At 41.6% G+C, this 27949-nt stretch overlaps 1 protein-coding gene across 3 annotated transcripts; it reads left to right on the forward strand.

Annotated features, from left to right (window-relative positions):
- The first annotated feature begins 5601 nt into the window (after window positions 1-5601).
- USP14 (ubiquitin specific peptidase 14) lies at window positions 5602-26853 on the forward strand. Of its 3 annotated transcripts, none has more exons than XM_082326233.1 (17): window positions 5602-5831; window positions 8432-8577; window positions 9252-9284; window positions 11168-11272; window positions 12964-13067; window positions 15397-15455; window positions 17357-17487; window positions 17793-17879; window positions 18667-18746; window positions 20266-20380; window positions 21742-21807; window positions 22134-22226; window positions 23187-23315; window positions 24409-24469; window positions 25591-25698; window positions 25832-26009; window positions 26766-26853. In XM_082326233.1, the coding sequence occupies exons 1-16, from the start codon at window positions 5816-5818 to the stop codon at window positions 25981-25983; spliced, it is 1485 nt and encodes a 494-aa protein (XP_082182359.1). In that variant the 5' UTR covers window positions 5602-5815; the 3' UTR covers window positions 25984-26009; window positions 26766-26853. The 3 variants fall into 3 exon arrangements, 2 of the variants coding, with proteins under 2 accessions (XP_082182359.1, XP_082182360.1); XM_082326234.1 differs by having other exon boundaries at window positions 17793-17873; XR_014229686.1 differs by lacking the exons at window positions 24409-24469; window positions 26766-26853 and having other exon boundaries at window positions 25832-25961.
- Window positions 26854-27949: the final 1096 nt, after the last annotated feature.

Below are 27949 nucleotides of genomic sequence, written 5' to 3' on the forward strand. Positions count from 1 at the left end.
TGACTCTGTGCTCATTTAATGAGAAATAAAGTAATTTATGGAAAGACCCTTTTGAAAACGACTGGCATGGTGTTTTCTCCTGACTGCAGCTTACACATCTTTCTAAGCATTCAGATGTTGCAACAGCTTCTAGGACAGGGTGCATTTGCAACATAAAGCCTAGGGGACTCTGCAACGTTTTTTTACTATTCTACATGAATAAGTAAATAGCATTTTATTTTTTTTCATTCCCTTAGTCTCATGGCCTGCTGTAGTAGCCTAATTTATATTTATTATTCAACCACCACTCTGAGCTTGCCTTGTGATTGCTTCATCCTTCATGATGCAGGTTTGGACCTTCAGAAATCCCACTTATCTGGGGGGGGGAACCCTGTTCAAAAGACAAAAAATGTGGGGTGCTTTTTGTTGGTGGGATTTTTTGGTTTTGTTTTGGTTTTTTTTTTTCCCCCTCTTGGGAACAGCCTGTGTATCCCATAAGGTAGCTGTCTGTAAATCTCCCTGGGTAATCCACCAAGGCCTGCGGAGCAATGGAGTAGTGAGGACAAATTACGTGGGAATGATCGTTGTCCTTTCGAGGTCCCAGAGCTGGGAAGAACAGATAAATAGAAGTAGGTGATCTGGTAATGTCAGGAAATTCCTCTGTGTTGAGCTTGCTGCATCAGAATCATAGAATCGTTTAGGTTGGAAAAAACCTTTAAGATCATCAAGTCCAACTACTAAAATGTCAGCAATGGATGGAGCGCGCTGAAGACTACCTTCCAGATCACCAGTCACGTTGACTGTTAGCTTGCAAAGCAATACAAGGGATAATTATGACCTGCTTTAATCTCCTATCACATACTGAGAGGGGAAATAATAGAGCACAACAATTAAATGTTTCTTACTTAAATGCATACATTATTATAGGAAATATAGAGCCATAGAAAAGGCCTATGGTCAGGTCATTCTCCAGACCCAGATTAGGTTTTGGATTGCTTTTCCACTTTCCGTAACTGGCTGCCTCTACAGGCTCAAGAACTCTTGCCTGAATAATTTCTTAATAAAAAAAAAAAAGTTGTATCTTGTTCATATTTTATGAATCTGAAATATAGCATAAAAACTGTTATGAATAGATAATGACTAGTGGGAAGAGGGAAGGATTGTGGAAAAAATGGGTTTACTCTACAGATTGGCACATACTATCATCTCCATAGCTTTTTAGCAATGCTGAAATTCTGCAATTCTTTTTAAATGCTGATTTTGCTTGGGAAAGAAGCAGCAGACATAATGAAGTGTAAAATTACATTGACTGGTATGTCCGGGGTAAGTTGCAACTGAAATGCTGTAATAATAAAGTCTAGACATGCAAATTACAGTTTGTGTGCTCCGGTGTACTGATGTTGGCACTTGTTTACTCTAAGCAAGGTGCCGATCTACAGGAATGGCTGTACTTTGAATAACAAATTCAGCCAAAGGTTTCTCCTGCTAGGAAAAGTAACGCCTACAATCTCAACTGTGCAAACAGACATTTCAGGGGGGAAAAAAAAATGTTATTAAACTTCTAGCAAGCATCAGCTTTACCATCCAGAAAAAAATCATCAGTGTGCTACTATGTTCACTACAGCTCCACTTTTTCTGGCTCCTGCCATCTTATTTTGCTTAGCTTTTACCCTTGTCACTAATGATTCCTTTTACAGGAACATTTTGCCTGCACTCCTCTAATACAGTGCCAGAGTCATCAAGAGATGTGAATGTGTAAGCTATGAAGAGCTAACGTAAATCGGCCTGGCTTCGTTCCCGTCAGTGGAGCTGTAGTTTTACACACAGTTTGAGGAATGGGGAAGCCTAGATTCCTACCTGATTGTTTTTTGTGGATTTGCCTCCACCTTTTTTCAATTTTCTATTACTGTGTTAGGTTGAAAGCTCATTAACATTAGTAGAATGCCAAATCTGCTCTTTTTCATTCCCTCTTCAAGCCTCCCTATTCCTGCTGAAGGAAACAGGAAAAGAAAGTGATAAGAGTAGCTAACTGTAGCAAAACAGCCTGGGTAATAAGGAAAGGATACGGCCTCTCCCACAAGCAGGATTAGCAGCAGCTACGGAGGCTGGAGCCAGAAGCAAGTCAGCAATCGTGCAGCAGGTGCTGAGCTTCCCCCTCAGCTGGTGAACTCCACTGGGAATTATCCATGTACTAGTTACAAACATAAAAAACGCAAATAGAGTTTTATTCTTTTTCCTTCCCCAGATGTACATTCATAGTGACCCAGAGTGCAAAAAGCCTGAAAACTACTGAAATGGAACAGCCAACACTGAAATGGGGAATACAGCGGGTTACTTTAAACATCTCCTGGATTGCTGTTTTTCTTTACCCTGCCATTACATTTTCTATATCATCTACTATCAGAAGTCACACCTTACTGACACCGCACCTTTCAGCCCGTAGTTGCTGTGAGACAGGGACCGCGTGTAGCAGTGGCTTTCAGGTCGGGAGTGCCCGGGCTGTGCCGAGCGCCGGGCCCCCGCGCTGGCTCTAGGAGCCGCTGCCGCCCAGGGCACCACGGGGACCCCCCGGGCCTCGCTCAGCCCCGCGCTGCTGGGAGGGTCGCGCACGCCAGAGCTTTGGTCGAGTATCCCGTTCCTGTTCCTCGTTTCCTGGGAGCTCATTTGGAGACAGCCAAGGTTTGCAGTGCAGGAAAGCGCAATGCTTACCTCTATCACGAAAAAGAACTTCACTTTAAATGTGTAAAGCACTGCAACGTATCAGGACACTGGAAAGTCAGATCTAAAGCACTTAAAACTAGGATTATTTTGAGTTTAATATGCATGGCAATCAGCTGTAAGACCGGAGTGTGATTTGATCCTACTTGTGCTGTTAATGCAGGGTCATTAAAACGTTTAAAGCCTGAAGACACGTAGAAAGGTTCCCAAGAACATTATGTTTCCCATAGAAAATAAAATGTAGGTGAATAAATCACCTGTCAATATATCGGATAACACATCTTCCCCTTTAAAGAAACAGGAAATGTAAATGCAGTATTTTAATTCCTGAGACTGAATATTTAAAATGAAGACTACCTTCTTTGTTCTATCGCAAGCATCACAAAGGTGCCTAAAGCATGCCTGGCAAAGGGCCTGCCTTGCTTCCCCACGCCTTCTGCTGTATCGCAGCACCTGCTTGTACCGTCTGAGGGCACGCTCACTACTTGTGCTCCTCAGAACTGGGCCACGGCAGACTTCACAGAGTAAAAGCCTTTGGCAAACACATCTGGACTCGCTCTGCCCCACCTTTCCGCACCATTCATACGTTCTGCCAGGCCTACTGGCCTGCACGCGGCGCTGTGCTAACGCCACAGCCCCAGCTTTTGCATCCGAGCTGGCTCGCGTCCGGCCAGCTGAGGATGGGAAGCAGCCGTGCTCGGGCGGCCCAGCAAAAGGCCACAGAGATCCAGCCGGGGCAGGCAGTTCCGCTGTCCCCGTGCCCCCCGCGACCCAGCCCAGGGTTCCCTCAGGGCTTGTCTTCGCTAAGAAAAAAGATGCACTTGATAACGTTCAACCAATCTTTTTTACAATTTTAACGTCAAGGTAATCTGTGCTTAATATTTATGCATCAGGTTGCACTCTCTGTCTCTACGCTCCTTATGTGAGTTTGCGTACCATTCAAGGAAACCCCCATCTGTTGATCCCCTCCTTACGGACAAAGGCACAAAGCTGTTACGGCAGGAAGAGGCCTACACCATCCCGGAGGAAAGAAGAGGGAGGTAGTGGTTCTTCACCTTGCGGAGCTCGGGAAGAGTTTTCCCACAGATACAAACCCCGATTCTTCTCTTTCGGCACAGCACCCTCTAGTGCCTTTGCCAGATCCTGGAAACGAATGGTCTGCGATTGCCCAAGAGCCGATCCTCTAAGGGTTAGTCTAAAGGGGAGAATGTATTCGGTGCGGCTTCAGGCTGTAGAGCATTCAGTTTTCATTGAGGAGTCACGAATAAACGGCCTCTATATAGGTCACTGTTGGCATGAAGAGCAAATGGCTGGACTGGAGATACCCTGCACATAGGCTCACGGGCAGACGGCGGCGATCTGCTCTCACTTGAATAGGTCTGAAGGATCTCACCCTAGACCTGGATTAAAGCTTTTCTAGAAAGCTCCTTTAAGCAAGTCAAAGTAACAGAAGATTCATCACCCTTGCTGGTAAGCTTTAAAAACACTTAAATTGCCTTAGTAGTTGGAAACTCCATCTTAATTCAAGACTTAGCTTTGTTTCAGCATATCACCCCTTGGAGCTTCTCTGTGAAGCGTAATCCTTGTTCCCAAAAACTTCCTTTTCACATCTAGGAGCCTACACTAGACAATAAAATCAACTTTTGTTCTTCTTCTCCATGACAAACTGAAAAGACCAAAATTTCTAAACCTTCCATCTTAAGGCTTACTTTCAAGCCCTGGATTATTTTTATAGCCATTTTGTATATCCTTCTTCGACTGTTTGGAATTGAAAATCACATTTGGCGAGCAGCATGTTTATCAAGGAAAGATCCTTCTTGTTTTGGGTATCACTTCTACAGCAAAAGGAGGGCCAGAAGGGCAAATGCAGACAACTAAATGGCAGCAGAAGCTCTTGCAGCTGCAGCTGCCAGAGGAACCAGTGAAGTGGTGGTACCGGGTTTCTAGAGGTGGTAGCTAGGAGGGGTCTGAGGAAGGGATGTTTCTTTCTGGCATTCTCTTCCTTTTTGTATGTTTAAACACTGCTTTAGTTTGTTTAATCACAGCCTAATACCGAGAGCTTTTGTAGAAGTAGCTGAGACTCATGTCTCCGTGTCTACTCTTTTTAGTATCTTTAAAAATGTTTGTTATTGTCCTGAAGGCTCCTGGCCATTGCCATCACACTCATCCTTCAGCACTCCTTATCTGATATTTATCAGCGAGTCTTAAACTAATTGCTGGTAGATTAGTCAGCCCCTCTCCCCTCACTAAAGTTCTCCTGTTGATCATTTTCTCTCTTACTCCACACTCTCCTATAACCCAAATGTATTTCATCCATAACAGCCTGTTCTTTTTTTCTTCCCCCCCATCTCCGTGCCATCGCAGCCTTTGGGCAAACCACCAGAGCGCCTACGGACCCCCCTCAGCTCTGCAGCACCTCGCCCTCTGCACCGGTATTCCCTGCCCCCGGCACCAACAGCGGCTGCCGCCCGTCCTGAGGACCAGGCCCTTCCCGGACCCCACCCCGGGCACCGTAACGCCGCCGGCTCTGCGCCCGGTTTGCACGCAAGCAGGTTTACTCGCACCTGCCACCTAGCCAGCCGCTCACTTTAGGTCGGTTGTATGCTCCCGGGTGAGGGAGAAGTCCGGTATTCAGTCACGCTTTCTCCTGCGCCGCTCTCTCCCGAGAAACTACCGTTGCCCGGGGACAGCCCGCAGCCGGAGCGGTTTCTCTCTCCGGTCTGAGGGGCAGCGCCTACCTCCTTTACCTCCCTCCCCGGGGGCCCCTGCCCTGCCCTGCCCCAGTGCCGGCCGCTGCAGCCGTTCCTCCGCCCAGCAGCCGTTACCGGCCGCCCCGCGCGGGCACCGCCCCCGCCCCGCCCTTCCGGCGCTGCGCGCGCAGCTCGCCCCGCTTCCGTAGAGCGGGCCCCGCTTGCAGCGTCATCCTGAGGGGCCGGTTTGAATGAGACCCTGAGGGAGGGAGGGACGCGCCGCCGCCATCGCCCGCCCGCCCGCTCGCTCCCTCCCCGCTGACGCCGCTCCCCGCCACCGCCGCTCCCCGCCGCTTCCCGCCGCCCTTTCGCTTCCCCGCCGCCACCGCGCCCTCCCAGGACACGGCGCGCCGCCCGCCCCCTCCGCCATGCCGCTCTTCTCAGGTGAGCCGGCCCCGCCGCCCGCGCCCGCCCCGGCCCGCGCCCCTCCGCAGCGTGGGGCGGGGGGGTGGGGGGTGCAGCGGCTGCGGCGGCGGGTGCTGTTGCTTCGGCGACGAGCCCTCCTCGGCGGCCCCGCCGCCCCGGGCCAGGCCCTTCCCGCCGCCGCCGCGCGGGGGGAGGCGGGCGGCGCCTCCCGAGGGGCAGCGGGAGGCTCCTCCGGCGGCCCCGCTGTTCTGCCGCCGGCCTTCCGCACCGCGCCGCCGAGCCCGGCCGCGGACGGCGACGGGAGCTCCCCGGGACGTGCGGCCCGGCCCGGCCCGGCCCGGCCCGGCCCGGTGGCCTGAGGAGGAAGTGTTGGCCTGGCCCGACCGGGGCGAGGGGCGAGGGCGGCGGGTGGCCGGGAGGCCCCTTTGGGCAAGGCTCGGCGTGCGAACGGGTAGCAGCACGCGTATCGCCTGCCATCGTGCCCCAGTGTTGCCCGTTCTTGGTTTATTTCTGCTTTGTACGGAGATGAGTGTTGCTTTCTGTCAACTGAGCCATAATTCTGCGTCCGTGCCTCCAAATTTATTTAGGTGCATGTGCCGCCGCTCTTTTAAATCCATTATTTCCTAGTTGAAACCAGAGGAATTACATTTTTCTTCAATTGCATCACATCCCTCTCACCTACCTTGCAGTGAAGGAAAGTTTCTGGTGAAGACTACCAGAGCAAAACCTCTGACACTTCTAGGACCAGTTACTGACTTGTTTATGTTTCACAGGTCTGGCCTCTTGGGGCTTTTTAGTATGTGAGGAACAGATTGCAGAAGGCCTCAATACACAGTTGTGTCCCTGTTTCTCTGCTGTTTAATTGTGGTTGGCAAACTGGGATCCTGATGTTAGTATAACAGGACTTTTCCTGAACTCTATCACATCTGTATGAGCTGTGTTTTCTGTTCAGTGAGGCAAACATGTCCTTCTTTCTTCGTTTCCATTGTGTTCAAATTAACAGTTTTCTCCTTTAGTTTGGAAACTTTTGGTGGAAATTTCGTTTGTGATCTCTGAAGAAAAGACACTCGTGCTCTTCTGTTTCCTCTTGAGTGCTGAGTTGTCAAAACCAGTGACACTATGGATTAATAATTGCAAACTGTTCTGCATATTTAGCGGTGGATGCATGACGGTTCAAAAATGGAAAACTTAAAAGACTGTGTGGAGCTGACTTGTTCAGTGACTGAGTGGGTTGTCTTCCTGTTAAAATGGGAAAAGACTTGTGCTTGGTAGGTCTTAAATATGCAAAATAATAAATATGTTTTAAAAAAGAGTCAGAAGGTTGGGCAAAAATCAGAAGGTATTTTCTGGTAGAAATACTGAAAAGCCCATCATTTGAGTTGTTTTGTAGGCTAATTTAGACTAGATTGTTCTTCCTTATTGCCCATCACAAGCACTGCATACATCTGAAATCTTAACCTTCTTGGAAGGTTTTTTTTAAATCACGAGAACCTAGAGTTGCTGTAGTATATTTACTTAAAACTGAAGCACAGGTAGAAGGAAGGATATGGCTTTCTTAAGGTATGGTGTTTCAGCCACTTACTGTGCACCTAGGATGTTACTGTGTGCTACGTTTTGCAGATTTTCAGCAGAACTGCAGCTTGCTAAGGTAGCCTTGTGTACCTACGATAGTGATTGGAAGTGATCAAAGATGTGTAACCATTCTTTAGAAACACACTGTTTATTCCAGGCATTCCTGTCTGCTCTTGGTACTAGCTTTACCAAAGTTAATTTAACATGCCTTTGTGTTGTTTTGCCTAACGTTCCTGCTGGTGATCCCATTTCCAGCGTTGAGAGCTACAATTTGCCTGACCAAATTTCACTTCACTTAATTCCAGCCCTGCACCTTTACTGGGATCAGGGCTTCTGGAGCTGCAACCTGTGCTAGGCTGTTGTCCGTATTTACATGCAGGTATATTGTCTGTGTGAACACTGTCAAAACTGAGGAGGGTGGCAGTGATGGTGTTGTAAATGGCGCTGTGAGGGTAACCTTCTGTTGAAAAGAAGCAGAGGTATGCTATTTTATGGGGCTTGTCTTGACACGTGCTGACCTCCTCACGTGGCTCCATGTGAACGATACTGGTAGCCAAAACTATGGCTGTCAAACAGTTGCTTTGCTTTTAAAGAACATGGTATTGTTTGCCGTTGAAGGAGAATGGAAATGCTATGGAAAACTGAACTGGAATTGCATGTCTGAACTTCCTTCAGAAATTTGTTTGCAATGAGCAGTGCCAAGAGATTGGGAGAGTTGCTTTCAAGCTGCTTTTGTGAAGATTTGCCCAGAGAATTTCTGACGCTGTTATACACATTTATTACTTGCAAAGTTTCTCAGTATGTGTGTTGCTTACAATTGTTTTGTAGGATATTTTTAGACTTGTTGGAAATAATATGTTCTGATGGCTGAGACACCTTGTAGAAAAGGTGTCCCTTAGCTTGATTATTGACAAGTTTTAGACTGGATGTTTAACTGAATGTTTTGAGATGGTATAAAGTCTGGAGTTTGAAATACTGGGTTCATCTTGGTAATTACATTCTTGTATATTAGGAAATAATTTAGTTTCAAAACATTTTGTTTGCAGTTAACGTGAAATGGGGAAAAGAGAAATTCGATGGCGTGGAGCTTAACACTGATGAACCTCCAATGGTCTTCAAAGCCCAGTTGTTTGCACTGACCGGAGTTCAGCCAGCTAGACAGAAGGTTATGGTTAAAGGAGGAACTCTGAAGGTAGAAATCCATGGGTTTTTTATATTATTTCTAACTTTATTACATTGTAACATAATGAGCAATGACCATATATCCAAGTGTTCCTTCAGAAGATCTTTCATTGCATGTATTAAACTGACTACACTTTTCAGAAATAATTCTGTATGCTTCGTTGCCTACTACTAGAAAACACCGGCAAAAAGTTTGTTGCTAAATGGTTCCGAGGTACACAGCTGGTTGAAAACACTTCTTCACTCTTTTATACCAAACACTATTCTGCTTGGTGTTGGTGGTTTTTTTTTGGTGTTTTCTTTTGTTTTGTTTTGTTTTCTGTTCCTTTTTAGTGTGCAGAATCTGAATACAACTTTTTGCTTTTTAGCTTGTTTAAGAAAAGCTTCTCTGGCACTTCTTTGCTGGAGACTTATTGGTGTAATGTGATATAGGCAGCTTTCCTACAAAAAGTTGTTTAGATCTAAGCAGTGTTGAACAACAGATGAAGAACCTTATTGAAAAGTCAACTTGGCTGCTTTTTATTTTATTCAGACAAGACTTGATGATGTGTTAATAGTTAATATTGTGGAATCTTGAATGAAACACAATTGTATATTTAGAGATATGTAGTTAATATTAATGAAAATAGTTCCTTGTCTTGCTGAAAGATAATTAACTTGTCTTTTATTTTATTTCAAATACAGGATGATGACTGGGGGAACCTAAAAATAAAGAATGTAAGTTCTGAGGAATAACTAAATTTTACTAAGTTGATTTTTATTTTGGCATTTAAAGAAAGATTTAAAGTTCTTGCTGTTTCTGTTTGAATGGGTAGCTCTTTCTTAAAAATCAGACCTTGATGAAAAATAATTTTATAGTTGTCGTATCTAAGCATTCTTACAAAGTTCTCACCATTGATTTGTAAAAAAAACTTTTATGGCATCAGTAGGGAAATTACGCCATCTTCCTGAAGTACTTGGGAGCATAGATTTCTTTCTTACAAGAAAAGTTCTGGGTCAGACCAGTGGTCCTTCTGTGTTCTATGTCTGTGACTATAATACTAAGCGATGTTATTTAGAGAGAGCTTGTGGACCTGGGCGCTGTCTGTGGTCCGTTGTGCTTGTACATCCTCAGCATGGAAAACCATTGCGTTACAAATGCTGAAGTTACAGCACTGCCTATTTCCTTTTTTATCAACCTGCTGAAATTTGTCGTCTTGTACTAAGTAGCTGCTGTTTAAAAACAAAGCCATTAGTTGTGGTTATTCATACCTTCGACTAGTTCAAAAAGAAAACAGAAAGTGAATGTATTTGTGTTTCTTACCTATATAATATTGTAACAGGGAATCCCAAAGATTTTAGTTGGGGTTTTTTTGGTCATTTCATTTCTGTAGGTATCTTGTAACATCTGTTTGGTACAGGTTTTAATCCAGTTCTTCACTGAGCATATTGAATTAGGTAGCATTACTCTTGCCCTTGTAATTAGTTCACGAGCATCTATTAGCAGCCTGTAGCTGCAGCTATTGTAGCAAAGTCATTCAGCAAAACCCCAGTACATAATATTCTTGTCCTTTTCTGCATACTGTTATGCTAATAGCTGCCTTTATTAATGTTAATAATGTTATATACAAGTTCTAGGGATTTATTTACACTGTCAAAGCAGTTTCTTTCCATTCTGTTGTCCATCCTTTTCCTTAGTGTTGTATTTTTCAAGGCCCCAGATAGCCATTTTCTCCCCCTTTGATAGATCTTATTGTGTAGATGTACTCCTGTTGAATGCTGAAAAACTCCTTTTCCTTATGCTAGTCCAGCAAGCATGGTAACTTGATTGCTTTTTTTTCCCCCCTTGAGTGTTAGTCCTCATGCCTAAACTGACAGGGTCATTTTGGTTATTTTTCACTTTTCGATTAGTTTAATGTCCTCAGAACTTGCCAGACCAAAGGATGGCACTTCCCTTTCCAGATTGCTTTTCAGGTGGAAAAAAACAATTCCAAACTCAGAGCTGTGGTCCTCATTATTACCCACATTTGTCTGAAGTGTTTCCCTAGATTCTAGGCTAAAGTTTAGGGATGTTTTTGTTGTTGTTTAGAGAATTCTGAATTTGAGAACTTGAGACTCTGTCAATTGAGAAGCTCAAATGTTGCAGCTTCTTTCAAATCAGAATTTAGCTGCTCAGTTATCCTTGGTTCCAAGGTTTTTTCTAAGACTTAAGGGAAAAAGGGGTGTTTGCACTGAAGTGTTGAAGATGCTTGATCCCTAGTGGTCCACCAGGAAGGGAGCTTTTCTGAACACTTCGCATTGGGGTATTCCATGAATGTTAAATTTAGTCCCGATTGGAATCTTGCGTTGTCAGCTGCTGGCAAGCTCACCAGGCTCAGTGGAAACGTCTAGCACGGATAATGCAGTGGAATTGTTCTCAATAAGTACTTTGTAGATAACGAGAAAGTTATGCTATACCTATAAGATCTTAACAACAGTGCGGTATCAGTTCTGTAAACTAAGAGAAAGGTTGTGTTCATTTTTGGGGAAATAGCTGAAATATGTCAAGAGATTAACGATTTTTTTTTTAAGCGGAAATAACTGCCCTTAAATACTTATTACTATTTTTACTGTGTTTCAAGGGGATGACCTTATTAATGATGGGTTCCGCAGATGCGCTTCCGGAAGAGCCGATTGCTCGACCCATCTTTGTAGAAGACATGACAGAGGAGCAGTTGGCTTCAGCTGTAAGCATATTTCAAACTTTTGTTTCTTGTAAATCTTTGAATAATGGCAAGTTTTTAAATACTTGCAGTTGCTTAAAGGTGGATTTTGAAACTGTAATATCTCTTTAGCATTTATAACTTCTCAAAGAAATGCAAATTTACCTTGATGACCCAACTGGTAGCAGTGATGAGAAGTCTGGAATTTAATTTAAAAGTCATATAACTAGTGCTGTTTTTTCTTTAAGCAAGCAGCTTAGTAAATTTTCTAAAAATAGCATTGCTGATGTTTTTAAAGAAAAAGCTGTATTGCCCTTGCTGTATCAGTGTCCTGAACTTTGCCTGAATAAGGGTTTTTAGATGTGCAGAATTGTTTCCTGCCTCCTTCATATCTGTGAAGGGAAACTAGGGTTTGTTTGGGGTGGGGTGTGTTTGGGGTTTTGTTTGTCCTTGTTAGTAGTATTAGGTAAACTTTTCTTCCTGAAAAATGAAAATAAGTTTGACATTAGTGGCATAGATTATGTGTTTTCCTTTGTGGGAGTAAAGTCTGGAAGAGTATAATTAATCTGATTTTTTTAATGAAGTAACTTCTGTTTGAGTTTGTTTCCGTTTTTACAATTTGAAAGGCTTAATTTTCTCATCAGTCGTTTGAACTAGGAGCTCTTCGTCACGTTTAAAACAGTTGCATGACTGTTGTCAACTGCGCGTGCAGCATGGGAATACTTTTATGCATGTCCATATGAAAATGGATCTGTAGTTTAGGCCTGCGTTTGTGCTTCAGTGTTTAATGCTTTCCACAGCACCATGCAGTGAAGGATATTTATGTATTTTTGAGACTAACCCTATACACAGACTTTGAGATAACTGAGAGGCAAACAAGGAGATGATTCAGTGTCGTACATTTTGAAAAAGTTGGTCACGTTGCATTTCTCTGATTCAAATTTTGTTATACATCAAAATTCAATTGACTGTACTGCATGTATTCATTAAAAATGGAATACACAGCTAAATGAATTCTCTCTTCCTGAAATCATTAAGTGGTAGTGGTATGCAGTACTACTTCAGTTTCATTTAAACTATGTGCTTTTCCCTGACGACGACTCAAATATGCAGGATTTAAAAAAAATACTATTGTAATTTATAGTTGTTTCTGAAACTGGTTAGTTTAATTATTAGTTGGCCTTCACATTTGTCAAAACTTTAGAAATTCACAAGTTGTCTGAAAGGATCAAATTAATGTTCTGTTGCAGACTTCTGGAGAGGAGTTTGAATAATGCTTTTGTTTCTAACTATGAACTTCATCACATTCAGAGTTTTACTGAAAACTGATTTTAATTAAAACATTAGTGTTTTGTACAAATGTATTCATCTGGAAATTGCATGGAAATAGAATTTTAAGGTCAAAACTTGAATGAGGTTATAATTGAACTTTCTGAATGACTGCCTGCTTGAAGAATATGTTCATTAAACTAAACATGCACAGAAAAAACGCCAGAGCATTCCTGAATGTCCTCTAAAAGCACCAAATGGTGAAATGATTAATATAATCAGAAAATGAATCTGGAAAACTCCATAAAGTTTGACAGAATATTCCAGGTTTTACGCATCTCTGATCATTCCTTTTCTTAGAAGTTGATGTCAAATTATAGCGTTTATACAAAGATGGTTGCATATATCTCTCAGACCTTCAAGCATCCTTGTAAATTTTTTGGTAGATGGAATTACCATGTGGATTGACAAACCTTGGCAACACTTGCTACATGAACGCTACGGTTCAGTGTATCCGCTCAGTGCCAGAAGTGAAAGAGGCCCTTAAAAGGTAGGATTCAGTACAAAAATACCATGACTAAAATGTTTTGTTTAGCTTATGAAATAGATATTTTGTGGAACAGTCGTCTTAATACTGGTGTGGACTATCATAACAATCTGTTATTTTTTAAACCTATTCAAGATTAACATAGTGATCAATTAAAGTTTATCCTGTGGCTGTGCTAGTCTGTACTTTTTAAAGAACTTAAGACTATATATTTGTTGGAACTGGCTTTTAGTGGAGAGAAGGTGTTTTGGCTAGCTAAAAAATAGTTCTTACCAAGACTTGTTTAAAATGCTTAAACAAGCTACTGAACTCCTAACGCTGTTTTCTGGTGTTAGTTTGTATGGTCTTGTTCTGTATAAAAGAATCGTATGGGAGTCCTTTTCCTTTGAGGAATGTTTTTTTCAATGGCTTTATTTCACAATGTATTTTCAGCTATGAAATTCTGACGTTACCAACATTTGGTACTTAGAGGTACAGCAGGAAGCTCTGAGATAGGACGATGGATCTTACTGTGGCGGCAAACTGGAATAAGTTGGAGTTACTGTCGTGTGGATGCATAGGGAATGGAAGGCATGCCCTTATGGAATTTGTTTCATTTGTTCTGATTGTAGAATAACTTCTCTGATTTTGTTGTTGTTGTTGTTGTTGTTATTCTGGACTGAAATGTAAAAACAGCCATTTTTTTTGTGAGAAACTGATGAGAAACTTGAAAATTATGAAGGTTGGAGATAAAAAGAATACATGGCAATGTGAATCTGAATTTGTCCTCCAGATGAATTATAATGAGAAAACCATCAGTATTTAATAAACATGAGGATTAGGTAGAGCATTGCCATCTTAGGGTTAATTCCTTTAAAATACACTGCTTTTTTGATACCTCGGTACCCAACTGGATATTCTAGGTTACTGTAAACACTAGTTATTTAAGTACTTATAATTTTTTTCTTCATTCTCTTAGCAGATGAATGTTAATTATTTAGCCCTGAGAACTATTTGCGAAGTACAGAAACTCTGTTTTAAAGCTTTTTATTGTTTTTCAGTGTTGTCATTTTAGGAAAGTCTGTTTATTTCCATGTAAAGGACTCTGAGTTACTGCACTGAATCAGAGTATTTGACAAACTTAACATACCAAATGTCAAAATGTACCCTATAAAACTGGCAGACTGCAATACAAGATGTGGCCTTATTGTCTGTGGGAAGTCGGATTCACAGGCAGCCTTTATTTGGCCTTCCCTGCTTGACGACAGCACGGAAGGGTATATGGCAGTGGGGCAGAGGTGAAAGGACTCGCATGGGAAAGCTTACTGTTACGGCTTCGTTTCTCACCAGCTGCTCCACTGATCTCTGCAAGGGTACTCTCTGTTTTGTAGCATGTCAGGAGAAAGTTTCCTGCTCATCGTCTAGCAATGGACAGGAAGTTCTCTCTGATTAAAGAATGCATGAGACCCTCCTTTTGCTTGAAGGCTTATCATAGAATCGTAGAATCGTTAAGGTTGGAAAAGACCCTTAAGATCATCGAGTCCAACCGTTAACCTAGCACTGCCAAGTCCACCACTAAACCATGTCCTCAAGCACCACGTCTACCCGTCTTTTAAATACCTCCAGCGATGGGGACTCAACCGCTTCCCTGGGCAGCCTGTTCCAGTGTCTGACTACCCTTTTGGTGAAGAAATTTTTCCTAATATCCAACCTAAACTTCCCCTGGCTTATATGCTTTGAGGAGGCCATGTGTTCCTCATGCAGCTGGTAAATTAAGAAATCATTCAAAGAAGAGTGGTAAGTCCTAGTAATATGGGTGGACTCCCATACTTTTTCAGTGTAGGAAGTATCTCCCCAAGAAAAATGTCTCACCTCTCACTTTTTGCTTCTGCTGTGGAGGGAGGAAGCAAGCCTGCCCTCCATCTCTGCGCATTTTATCTGCCATCTATCCTTGAAGGTGTTTTTTCCCATGTATCTGAAGAAGCTGTGGCAAATGTTTCGGAAATGGGGTAGCTTCTATTCAGACTTTCTCTCAGTTTCTTTAAAAATAGATTGAGTCTTTGAGGCAAATGGATTAGGGAAGCAGCAGTGATGTATCCCATCTTCTCGGTCTGCATTTATTTATTGTGTCAAGGATGCTGGTTTTCCTTTGCTTCCTTGCAGTGCTTGCAAAATAGCTGAGACTTTGAGGTGAGTGTGAGTAAATCTTATCTTCAGTTACTTCTGTTTTGGTGATGGATTTCTTTTGATACATTTAAATAAATGTAGCTGCTGCCTGCTTTATGATTTAAAAACCTGCCTGTTGTTCTTGATTGTGTGTAATTGCATACAAATTCTTTTTCTTCTCTTTTAGGTATGGTGGTGCCTTAAGAGCTTCCGGAGAAATGGCCTCTGCTCAATACATTACTGCAGGTTGGTGTTTAGAGTAGAACACAGGGTTTTACGCTAGTGTGTGATTTCCTGCTAACTGCAGATGAAAATTGCGGTTAGAGCTCTGCTTATTTTTTCTTTAGTGCATATGCCTTAGGAGTTTCAGATCTGCTAGCACTGGAGGATTCATTTTGCTCTGTCGTTAATATCTGACCGTGGCTGCAAAGCATACATCTCTGCATATTGCCTAGCTGCACGCTAGGAAAAATATATTCAAATGTGATCTAGGCTTAGATAGAAATCATTTGTATGTCTTAACCATTTTGCATGTAGGCATAAAGTAATTGGAACTTCCTAAAGCAGACTCCATCTGTCTGTTGATTTGATCATTTTGTGTAGAAATATTTTAGTGTAGTGTTCTTTGTTACACTTAATGGTAGGATAGCACCGTAATCCAAGAATATGTATTTCGTTGGTATTTTTTTATATGATTTATTGGCTGAGCATTATTGTTAAGGTGGTAGCTGATGCTTTATCAGTGGTCTTAGCCTTTACCCTAGAGATCCAGATTTCATAACTGAAATAGAAAGTAGTGTCTTCAAAAGGAAAATTACTCTTTGTTGTGGTGATCTGGGTGCTCACAATGTGGGAGCTCACGATGGCCCCGTATCTCCAAGTTCTAACTAGAATTCTAGTTAGACCCCTTACACTTGAACCAGGGTACTACTTGTCCACTTTTTCTTTTTTTTACTCTATTTCATTGCCCCACTAAGATGCTGGGCCAGGACACTGGGATTTCTACCAGTCCATTTAAGGAAAAACAAAACAATATAAGGAAGGAAAGGTCCAGTTTGTGGGTATGCCTGCTGATCGAATTTTGGGGTGGTAAGTTCAATGGTTACTCTATACAGCCATGCCTGCCCCTCCCCTTTTCACTGCCTTTACTTTGTGTCCCTTGTTTTATTTTTAAGGTGACAGCTCTGCTTTTTAGGAATCTTAGTAGTTTAAGTAATTCGTAGTTAATTCTTTGGTGCTGAGCTGATTAGGAACTCCTGCATGACACTTTGGCATTTTTTTTAATTGCTGTGTCATATCAGTTGTCCCTCTTGTCAAGGTCAGTGAGATATTTCTTAAAGAGAGGAAGCAACTGACCTTGGTTCCTTGTAATCTTGCCTATTCACTTATTCAAGAGTATCATTCATTAGTCTCTCCACTTGTAAATTAGTGACCATGTAGACTGTTGCCTACCTCACAGGGTTGTTGTGAGGATTAACCCATGTCTCTGAAGTGATTTGTGGATTTAAAATACTGTAACCTGGGTAGATAAGACATATATAGTAGTGTGTCTGGAGCAAAAAAGAAAGCCATGTGCATTGTCGTGCAATCAGTAGTGTTCATTGAATTGCACATAGTTATGAACTGTCTGCACGTATGCATACACATACTTGTTTTCCTGGGTCTTAAATTAAGCATGAGTATTTTCTAGATATTTCACTTGGGAAAATGAAAGTTTTTTCCCAGTAGTTGGTGAAACTTAAGCTGCTCTAGCGGATAGATTGTGAATGCCTTCTGGTTTCTCTAGGTGTAGTCCTCTTGTGAAAACCTTATTCCTCAGATGTGTTTCAAATGAAATCTTAACTGCTAAAAAATGTTGTGTTTTTTTTTTTTTTTTTCTTCTGTTAGGAGCCAGGAAAGACAAGGCACTATGTGCCAAACTCTCAGAATTGTCGTCTTTATGTTTGCAAAGTCATGTTCACAAATGAGATCTTAGGTGCACCTGTTATGCCACCTGGAAAATTTGGTTCGGCTTTGGAAAGATCAAGTTAGACACTTAAATGATCAGTTTTTGAATGTTGCTGCTGTTTTACTGTTCTTTTTAAACTTCCTGCCATCTCTGAATTGTTTTTCCCCTTCTCAAAGCATTCACTTACTTTTTCTTCAAGCTCTTAGAGACTTGTTTGATTCCATGGATAAAACTTCCTCCAGTATCCCACCTATCATTCTCCTGCAGTTTTTACATATGGCCTTCCCACAGTTTGCAGAGAAAGGCGATCAAGGCCAGTACCTTCAACAGGTAAAGACCGATTATTAGCTTATTGTTTGAAAATTCTGTAGTGTGCTGGAAATTGAGAACAAGAATATTTTAAAACTGCCCTTCTCCTGTGAAAATAATTTATCCCAGTAAAGTGTGTGCTTTTCTATTGTGTAGAAGAGTTGAATGTAATATCAAGTGCTAGCTCTGAAAATGTATGGTGGAATAGGGAGAAATTCTTAGTTAAGGAATCCTTACATTTAGTTGTATAGTGTAAAGAGTGATGGGTTTAATATTACGTAATCATATTGCTACTAGTAAGATTTAATGTCCTGTTCCCTTCCTAGGATGCAAATGAGTGCTGGGTGCAGATGATGAGGGTACTACAGCAGAAGCTGGAAGGCATAGAAGGTGATACAGTTATGGAGGTAATTGTAGTCTTACTCTAACCAGAGTTAGGATTTATAATGTTGTACCTGTGATTCACATATTTTTTGCTAAGGTTTATCTGGTTTGTGAGTTCTTTATCATGTGCCTGCAGTCCAGTAAGTGAAACTGCTCTCTGATGTACCTGATCAGCATAATGCTGCCTATATCACGTCAGCTATGCTATGGAGTGTACTATAGGAATACTTTCCCATTGGGCTTTGTAAGGCATGTGTTGGACCAGGGTGGTGGTGACTGTGAGTATGCAGCAGCTGGCCCTCATAACCTGTGAATTTAGCACATAAGAAATTTTTTTTCTGAAAAAAACCCCATCCTTGTGCTAGAGCATTCTTGGCTACAAGAATGGTATTTCAAACAGACAGCTAACTTCATCAACCTGATAAGAAATACTTAAAGTTTTTCCCAAGACTTTACCAGACTGACTCTTCTTTCTCTGTAAACTGTTTTCTGGAGAGTCTTGGCAGTGGCAAAAATCTGATAGACTACTCTAAAATTTCAGACAGATTGAAGTTGGGGGGCAGGGAGGTGTGACTTTTTGATTGAAATGTTGCTTGCTGATGTGCTTTGAGGTGGCTTTAACAGCATGTTATAAATGCATTTGTCTCGAAGCTTTTATACAGTGTAAGGAGAATGACTGACTAGGAGAAAATGCACCTATAGAAAGGTGAAGGAATAGGCTTCAAAGAACTTAAATAAATGGGGTTATTTTGTCTGTAAAGAAGACTGTCTTTACATGCTATTTAAAGTTACAACATAAGAAAATTTGTTTTACAGACAGACTCTGGAGCTACAGCAGCAGCTTCTAAAAAGAAGAGTTTAATCGATCAGTTCTTCAGCATTGAATTTGAAACAGCGTATCCTAAAGACTAAGGCAAGACATAAAGAATGATAATTTCACACATAGCAGTTGAGTGCAGGGAGGATGAAAAGCATCGTCCAGAATAGTATAGAAAATAAAGGTGTGTGTTGGGGAAGAGAGGGAATGATGTATTGCAGGAGTACACAGAAGTTAAAGTTAAGATTGGATATACTTTGAGAGAGAGGATGGCATGGGGAGGAAGAATGGTAATGGAAATTTACAGAAAAACCCACTGAATTTAAATTCCAGGTTTCCTTCCCAGAGAAGATTGCCATTTACCTACTTCAAGGATGCTGAGATGTTTTATCCAAATGAAAGTAATTATCTTCCTAAATAGCCTCTTTTTGGCTTGTAAGGGAGTGTTGCTGATAGACGTGGCATACTAAACATGGACAAAAGATATCTTGATTGATTTCTTAAGAAATAGATTGGATGCACACTGTTAGATGAGTAAGAAACTAAGGCAGCTGACAACTTTCTAGTAGCTTTTTTAATAGCAAGAACAAAAAGACCACATGGGGCACACATCTCATGCCAAGTATTACTGTTTTCCCACTTCTCCACCCCAAAGTCCTGTCTGTCATTAAACTGGTCACCACTTTCAGAGAGAATTATACTGGGCTTTTTGCTCGTGTGAAATAAGGAAACATCCCCTTAGATGAGGTACTGTATCTCATAGCTTGGTAGTAATGAAGACTAAAGGCCTTTTTTAAGGTAAGAGTCATGCATCTCTCTCCCTGTACTGTGATGTTTGTTATCCCTGAAATATTTGGGAGGAGCAGTATGAGTAGCTAAGAGGAATAATGCATAGGCTAATGGCAGGAGGAAGAGACTTGGTAGAAAAATCATCTTGCAAGCCTTTGAAGTGTGATTATGGCAGCATTTGTAGAATAGATGCATTCAGAGCAGTCAGAAAAGTACCTCATTAGAAGGAAGCGGATGAGAGAAAAGGATTGGTGGCAGAAGTATGAAAAAGAGAGGTTGGACAGAATGTTTAGAAGAATGTGTAGAAAATAATGAAGAAATTGACTTCATTTCAGCCAAGAGGACAGATACAAGGCAGGGAAAGGAGGCTCTGCGTGTTGAAAGAAACAGGAAGTCCAGCCAGCAGCAGGAATAGAAGAACTTTATTAATTGTGAACAATAACGGAGCATAGTGTTGCAGGACGGCTTCAAGACTTGGTATTGGCAGCCAGTTAGTGTGGTCTGTGTCCTGGGGGGCGTGAGGAGGGAAAAAAGAACAGAGGAGGCCTGACAGGCTTAAATGGTTGTTAAAAATTTACTTTACTTTTCTTCGTATGCTGTCTGCCTCGGCTACCACTTGTCATTAGACACGAAGGAACAGATTGGTTAGAAGGAAGAGCTGTTTCAAATCTTCATTTTTATACTACAAGAAGTACTATTGATGCACAAGCACAGGATTATCTTAGGTTGCCGTGCTGTTCAGCATGTTCTTTTCACTAGAGCAATAGTTCAGCTCTTGGTGCATGATGGTTTTCCTTAATTTTGTGAAGCATGAAATGTACAGAAGCTGAAGAAGAGGAAGTAACTAAAGGAAAGGAGAATCTGCTTCAGCTTAGCTGCTTTATCAATCAAGAAGTGAAATATCTGTTTACAGGACTAAAATTGGTAAGCCATTACAACTTTTTTTTTTATTTAATTGCGATTCTAAATGACCTGTGTTTTTTAATCTGTGACTTGGAATTGACATCTGCTGTGCAAGCTTTACAAAGTTCCAAGGTTTTTTGGGGGTGTTCAATGGGAAGATGGAAGTGAAAATGAATTGTGTGATAATGTAAAGCAGACTTTAACAAAGCGTTTTCTTGACGCTGATGTGGTCTTCCCCATACAGGTAACCAAGTGCAAGCCAATTTGTTACTTGTAATTTGAAACTGTCTGTTGGACTTTCACTTCAGATTGAGTAGTATCATGATTTAAGCATGCCGCAAACGGTTCCCAAAAAGTCCAAAAGTCAGTGTCAGAATAGGGTAGCTTTTTGGTTGCTATGTTCTAATTAAAAAAACAAATGATAAAACACTTAAGCTTAAATTTGATTTTGCAGATTTGAAGGAGGTGCTAAGTCTTGCATGACACATCATCATCTTTAAACTGTTTATTTAAGTACGACTTCTTAAAGTAGTCTGTGCTTTTTATATACACATTTCCAAGTTTTCAGGGTTTTTTGGGGAATCTGAAGGAGCAAGTAGAGGAGCTACTACAAAAATCTCGTTGTAGTAACTGCTCCTGCAGAGTATTGCTGTAAGAGCAGGGATGGAAGCAGAGATATGGTTCGTACAGGACTGGACCAAGTTGCATGGTTCTCAGATAATCTGTGTTTCTGCTTTTTCTGTTTTGACAGAATTTAGAATGAAAAGTAAGATAAAATAGTTAATGCTCACAAATTATAAAGATTATGAAAAAAGAAACCTCACTTTCAGGCCAGAAAGGGCCTTCTAGAACTCTTACGCTGGATTGCCTGTAGCAAGAGAGTCACAACACTAACAACCAGGTCAGTCTTTCCCTGAATTTGGAAAGGTCCCTGGAAGCAGAATATCACCACCTGGCTCCTTATATACGGCTCTGCTTTAGACTGAGAGTTGAGAAACATGCAAATATTCCTGTTACAAGAAACTTGAGATTTTTTTTTTTTTTTTTTTTTCCCACTTATGTTCCAGCCATGACATGACGCATTCGTAACCAAATCCAGATATTTTAAGTTGCAAGTTCTACTCTTGTAGAATAAAATTTTCTGCAGAGAGAAACTTAGCGTTTTCAGGGCTCAGGAATGAGCGTGGAGCTGAACAAGTGAATGGGCATAGCCTTTCTGCCAAGGAATTTCAAAATTCTTTGTGTGTTGTAATGGCTGATAGCAACAGAAGAGATGGGCAAAACAAGATATAGTTGATGGCTTGTTTATCCATGTTGTGCTTTTCTTTGAGCTGTGTTTTATGATGAACGTACGTGTTACTACCTTTTATTTTTTTAAACAGCGTCTTCAAGAGGAAATCACCAAACTCTCTCCAACACTGCAGAGAAATGCACTCTATATCAAATCTGTGAGTGACACTTTTGTTGCTGTCTTTATGATTCTTTTAACTGTTGTCAGTTTTCTGTCCCAAAACACAAAGTTATTGCTCCGACAGCATGTGATTTATATTTATAAAGCATCTGAATATCCACTACCAAGATATTTAACACCAGTTGAAAATTATTTGAGTACACTACTATACAGAGCTTCAAAATAGGAGGCCTTGTTATATTCCTACGTGTTTGTGCACAAACATGTTTCCAGAATAGCCTGTAGTTTAGGATGAGCAGTGTTTAAGGTATAAAAGACATGTGAATATCTAGAGTAATAGCTTTTTATAATTTTTTTTTACAGTCTAAAATTAGTCGCTTGCCAGCGTACCTGACTATTCAGATGGTTAGATTTTTTTACAAAGAGAAAGAATCTGTGAATGCCAAAGTTCTTAAGGTGAGTAAGTTTTCTGCATATTGAAGTTTAATTCGTCTTTATGCTTTTCAATGAGTTTTTATTATAGGTAGACAACTAATACTTGAAGGCTATTTACTAAATTGTTTGCTTTTAAATTGCATTTAAAAACATTAACAATGCAGTTTCTTTGCTTAAGTACAAAGTAGCTTTGTTCTGAGTTGTGATGATGTGTGGCAAACTATGCTACCAAAATAGACTGGGGAAGGAGGTAAGGAACAGAAGTGAATTTGCTCCAATACTGTTAGGATGTTTTTTGGTTTCTGTTCACCAGTGGTTCAGAGGAGAATGTTTAATTGAGGAGAGGGCCATGCTTTCAGAGACTCGACAGTGTTCTAAAGTTGATGAGAAATGTGTATGCTAACAAACACTTCCTGTATTAGTTATTTTGGCTGGCTTTCTAATTGACCAATGCAAGAACGAGCTGCAAACAGCTAAATGTTCCAGTTTTGCTTTCTGTTGGCCTTGGCTGATGGACCTCCTAGGCTGCCCAGGAAGCATCATCATAGATGATGCCTGTTCCTTACAAGAGAAGCAAGGGAATAAAGATTGAAGGCACATGTTGACTATTTTAGAAGATTGTTTGGGTAACACAAATTGACATTTTTGCAAGTGAACAGTCATTCTACATGCATTTTTTTTCCTTAGGCCTGCATAGGTATTTCCAGAGTATAAAAGTATGACAGCTAATAATAAAGAATCTAAGTGTTTATACTGAAAGTGGTAATTTATGACAGTTTGTTTATACTGAATCAGACATTCTTCTGTGAAAGTATTGTAGCCCTTTAGGTAAGTACTGTGAGCAACATTTCAGTAGATCAAGTTGTCATAAATGCAATGAGAATTGCATTTAATTGGACTTAGTGTCATCTTCCCATGGGAGAATGCTTTCATGTGGCGTACCAAATAACGCTAACAATTTTTATGCTTTTTACTTCCTAGGATGTTAAGTTTCCTCTTATGTTGGATGTGTATGAGCTGTGTACGCCAGACCTTCAGGAAAAAATGGTTTCTTATCGATCAAAATTTAAAGATCTAGAAGACAAAAAAGTAAATCAACAGCCAAAGAATGTAAGTCTTCTGGCAATTTCATGGACGTTTTTATTGAATAAGTCATACATCTGAAATTGGGGTACCAATAAGGACTAGAGAAAACTTCCTTAAATATGTTGTTTTCTTATTTAGCATTCAAACTCGTTGGTATTGAGCTTTAGATCTTCTTTGTGTATTTTCATGAAAATACAATATCTGCTTTGGTATGACTGCTTGATGAGAAATGTTAAATGCTGTAGACAAACATGTTGCTTACATTTTTATTTCTAAATGTGTTAAAATGTAGTGCTTCTGCTTCCCAGTGTTATGCCTAGAGGTTTTCTGTGAGTTACACAAAATTATTCTCTTCAAACATTATTGCTTGCTGGCAGGTCACTTGTTCAGTGAACTATAGGTAGCCATTTCCTGCTCACCAACTCGAAAGAGTTGTACAATGGAGTGCTATGTGTCTGACTCATAAAATTTAGAATATACATACTAGTGAGCTAAAAGACTGTACTCTAAAAACTTGATAAATGGCTTCATCTCCTACCCTGTCTACATATTCTAAAACTGACTTCCCTTTCTTCAATGAAGAAAAAAAGTAAATGAGCTAAAACTGTAGCATTTTAGCCTTTTTTTTTAAAGTTTGCTAGTCTTTTCCTGGCCTAACTCCTGGCAGTTTCATTTAAACATTTGAATAAGGCTTGCATCTCTTTTTACACAGTTAGGAGCAAGGAAAGAATGCTATTTTAAAACAGAATGTATTGGCACTTAGAGCCTGTCTCTGGTATTTTCTTGTTGCCGCTTCTGCTGCTAGCAAGTCCCTAACAAGGAATTAAACCTTCAGTTGCAGAATTGTTTTTGTGCTCCAAGCCTGTAAATCTGGTGGGTAAACAGTTTAGGCAATATGTGCCAAAATGGTTATATATTTGCTTTAAAAAGTCGTCTTGTTTAGATTAGGCTTTTGGGTGTCCAGCTAGAAATATGGTAATGGAGCTTGTTTCAAGTTGAACAAAAAATGTTTAGGCTTAGAAACATCTTTAAATGAATGGAGAGTTTGTATGTGATACAATGTGCTAAAGCTTTCTCAAAACCATTCCACATTAATTCAGCATATTCTGTTCTTTAGTCTAGTAAAAGTGATGGTGCACAGAAAGAAGTTAAATATGAGCCATTTTCTTTTCCTGATGGTGAGTACAGGGAAGTAAATCTATTTTAAAGTAACTTTCTGTTTACTCATGTTTAAGTGGACCTGATGGTAGGAGTATTTTGAGAACCCTGGTTATTTTTAATGCCTTTGAAAATTAAGCTTCAGAAACTGACAGAAATTTAAGGACTGGAAAGATTGGGCAAGTCAAAATGCTGTTGAGATAGTCAAAGACATAATTGTCATCCATCTGTCACGTTGATGATACACAGAAGACATGCACATCAAAAGACATTTGCATGTAATGTGCAGTTTTGTACACTTCCTTGTCAGTGGGTGGTAGAAAGCTGAAATCAAAACAAAACTTAAATCGGGCTTTTAAAACTGCTGTGGTGGTGCTAGTGTTGCCTGAATCTGGGGGGCTTGGAGCTTGAATGTCCTAAGCGTTCCCCCTCATGTTGAGGACACTGTGCAGAAATTATTTTGGAGGTCTTGTTTATCCAAACTGTTACCGTTCAGTGCTTCCTGAGGTTTCTGTGTGATGCCCTACATGGGGGGGGGGGGCGTTGACCAGCTCAAGAGCACAGTGAAAACAGGGTATTCCGGAGTGCTGAGAAATGCAGTCAAGACGCGTTGGGGACTGTAACACCCTTCTCGGTACGTTTGCGATTAGCCAGTCTTTTCCATGGAAAAATTGCGTAGCGTAATTGAGCTGACTGCAGAGTGCGTTGATGTACTGTACCGGCGTACTCCCAGCAGCGTTGCTGTACGGCCTGCGCTCAGCCCGTCAGTCCCGGCAGTTTCATGGCTCGCCCCGAATGCAGACACAGCTGATGTTTGATGGAAGTATTGGCCGAACCTGTCCGGAAAGTTTACTTGACCATACGTCATCTTTTTAATGCCTTAAGCTTACTGCACTTGCATTACACCCAGGATACATATGTATGTCATGAAAATCGACAGCATTCCCAGTTTCCTGAGGGGCTGTCCTGGCTGAAAGCTGCTGCTTTTGGTTCACAATGACTTGGAACCACGCTGTAAATGGGGTTTTACACAGCTACGGTGCTGCAGTATGGCTAACGCGTCTTTGGTCTGTGTGCTGTTAAAAACATTAAAACTGTTCATTGAAGACTCGTATAACTTTTTTTTTCCTTCTTCCTTCAGATATTGGTTCTAATAATTGCGGCTATTATGACCTGCAGGCAGTGCTAACACATCAAGGCAGATCAAGTTCCTCTGGGCATTATGTGTCTTGGGTTAAAAGGAAACAAGGTAAAAAAAAAAAAACAAACCACCCTAAAGCACTGTTAACCACCCTTCACAGCTTCTTTCATTTAAGGGGCTGTTAGGCACACTTAGATTTGATGTACCTAAATTACAAATAATCCTCTTGTTTTTCTTGCAGATGAATGGATTAAATTTGATGATGACAAAGTCAGCATTGTTACACCTGAAGATATTTTGAGGTTATCTGGGGGTGGAGACTGGCATATAGCTTATGTTCTACTCTACGGGCCTCGCAGAATCGAAGTAATTGAAGACGAAGCTGAACAGTAGTCTTCGGTCTTAGTCATTCTGCCTAGGTGTGAAATAAATGTTGATTACTGATCACTTCTTTAACCCCAGAGCTTTAGCAAGTGGATAAATAATCTGTTCAAACCTTTTCATATGAAGAGGGGTATTGTTTCAAAACTGATCCATGTACCAATTAGTCACTGCTGGACTGGACTGCCCACTGTGGTGGCGACAATACTTAAAATAGCTTTAATGTCTTGCAGAAGATAATTTTTTTTAAATAAGCCTGTCGTCCCATCCCCCTCCCGCCCCCCCGATGTCATCAAGTATTTATTACACACCTATTCTCACATTTGTTACTCTTGCATGGTTTATACCACAGTTCAATAGCTGTCCATCCTTTGCCTTACCTGGCGGTTTTGTTAGGAAGGTAGAAGAGGAACTGTTGCCTTGTTGCGTAACTCAGTGCTGCTGCCCATAGCCAACAGCCATGGCTACAATCAAGTATTTGTCCAGCCTGACCTGCTGACTCAGTCTGTTCTGTTGCTGGCATCTCATGACTTCAAAATAAATTGTGATCAACAATGTGTCTCCATTAAAAAAAAAGTTCCTGTCTGTCTCGGTAGCGTAGTTAGTATGTGTTTGTTTTCACTTCCTGGGCCACCACTGATGAATGTCTTGAAGAGGCCATGTAATAAAGCCACTTTCCTTTTAAGCTGTAGGGATTTATCTCCTGTCCTGTTACTCTTCACTCAGTAGTCTAGTATGGTGGCTGCAAAACTGGGCTTTGCTTACTCACAGTGACTTCTGTTCCTTCCCTGCAGGAGTACAGCAGCTGTATGCTAGCGGGAAGCTGCAGTAAGAAAGTATTTGTCTTGCCTACGGCCAGAAAAAGCACTAGGCCAGGAACAGAACTCAGCCTCTGGGTAGAGGATCTGATTTTTAATGTGTCCCAGTCCCTCCTGGGAGAGCTGTACTGGTGCTAGTCCATGTTCCTATGAAATACCTTCAGTTGTGTCTGTGACCGTGTGGTGAGTTTAACCGTGCCTCGCTTGCTCAGAAGGGACCCCCCCTCCCCTCCCCTCCCTTGGGGGCACCGGCTTCACCCGTGACCTTCCCAGGTAGTTCGCCGGCCTTACAGCCTGTGGTGCCGGTTATTGCACAGCTTCCCCTGGGAGCACGCCTAAGGGTGTATTTTAAAAAAGTTGGCTGATGCTTAAAGGCAAGTTGCAGCCGTTAAGGAAGCCCCAGTGCAGCACTGGCTCTGGTCCCGTCTACTGCACAGGAAGAGTACAGGCTCCTCTGTTTTTAAAGGCTTGTTCGGTCTCGCGGTAAGGAGAAGAGAGACCGTGCCAGGGCCTGGTTACTGCTGTGTGGAACCGCCTCCTCCCAGTTGTGGTCCTATGGTCAGTGTTTCCTCTCCTGAAGCTGCTGTTGGCAGTTGAAAAGAGCCTTCTGCTCTGAACAATTGCAGAACCCTACACCTGTGAAATAATTAATCTTTTATTACTGCTCACAGCCTGAGAGGTATGAAAAAAGGGTAACTGTTTTTCCTTTCCACAAAGGGTTCCACCCCGTTTCTCTGCTCTTCTTGCTTTTTCCTAATTTTGAGAGGCGTGCATCTGTCACATCTGACAGCTGTACAACAGGTTGTCTCGCTGGGACGAGATGCACTTAATGAATGCTTGGGACACTGAAAACGCTGTAGGAGCAGCAGCAGTTCGGACGTGGGTCTGCGAGCCTGCCATCGCCCGTCCCAGCGGAGGTCCTGCTAGGTCCATCAAATCGCACCCTTTGGTCAGCCCAAGGGCTGGGGGCTGGAGTTGGTGATTGGGATCCTCACTGTCAGGATTTCTCCCCAGGTGGGGTCTAAACTCAAGCCTGTTTGAGGGCCAGAGCAGTGCTGTCACATTTTGATGAGGTCATACTTGTCAGATGATGATGCAGAAAATGCACAAAATGACAGACTGCACTGCGGCTGGGCTGTGAGCTACTTCGGGGGGACAGC

Source organism: Platalea leucorodia, assembly GCF_965183815.1.
Source record: "Platalea leucorodia genome assembly, chromosome: 1".
NCBI classification, from domain to species: Eukaryota; Metazoa; Chordata; class Aves; order Pelecaniformes; family Threskiornithidae; genus Platalea; species Platalea leucorodia.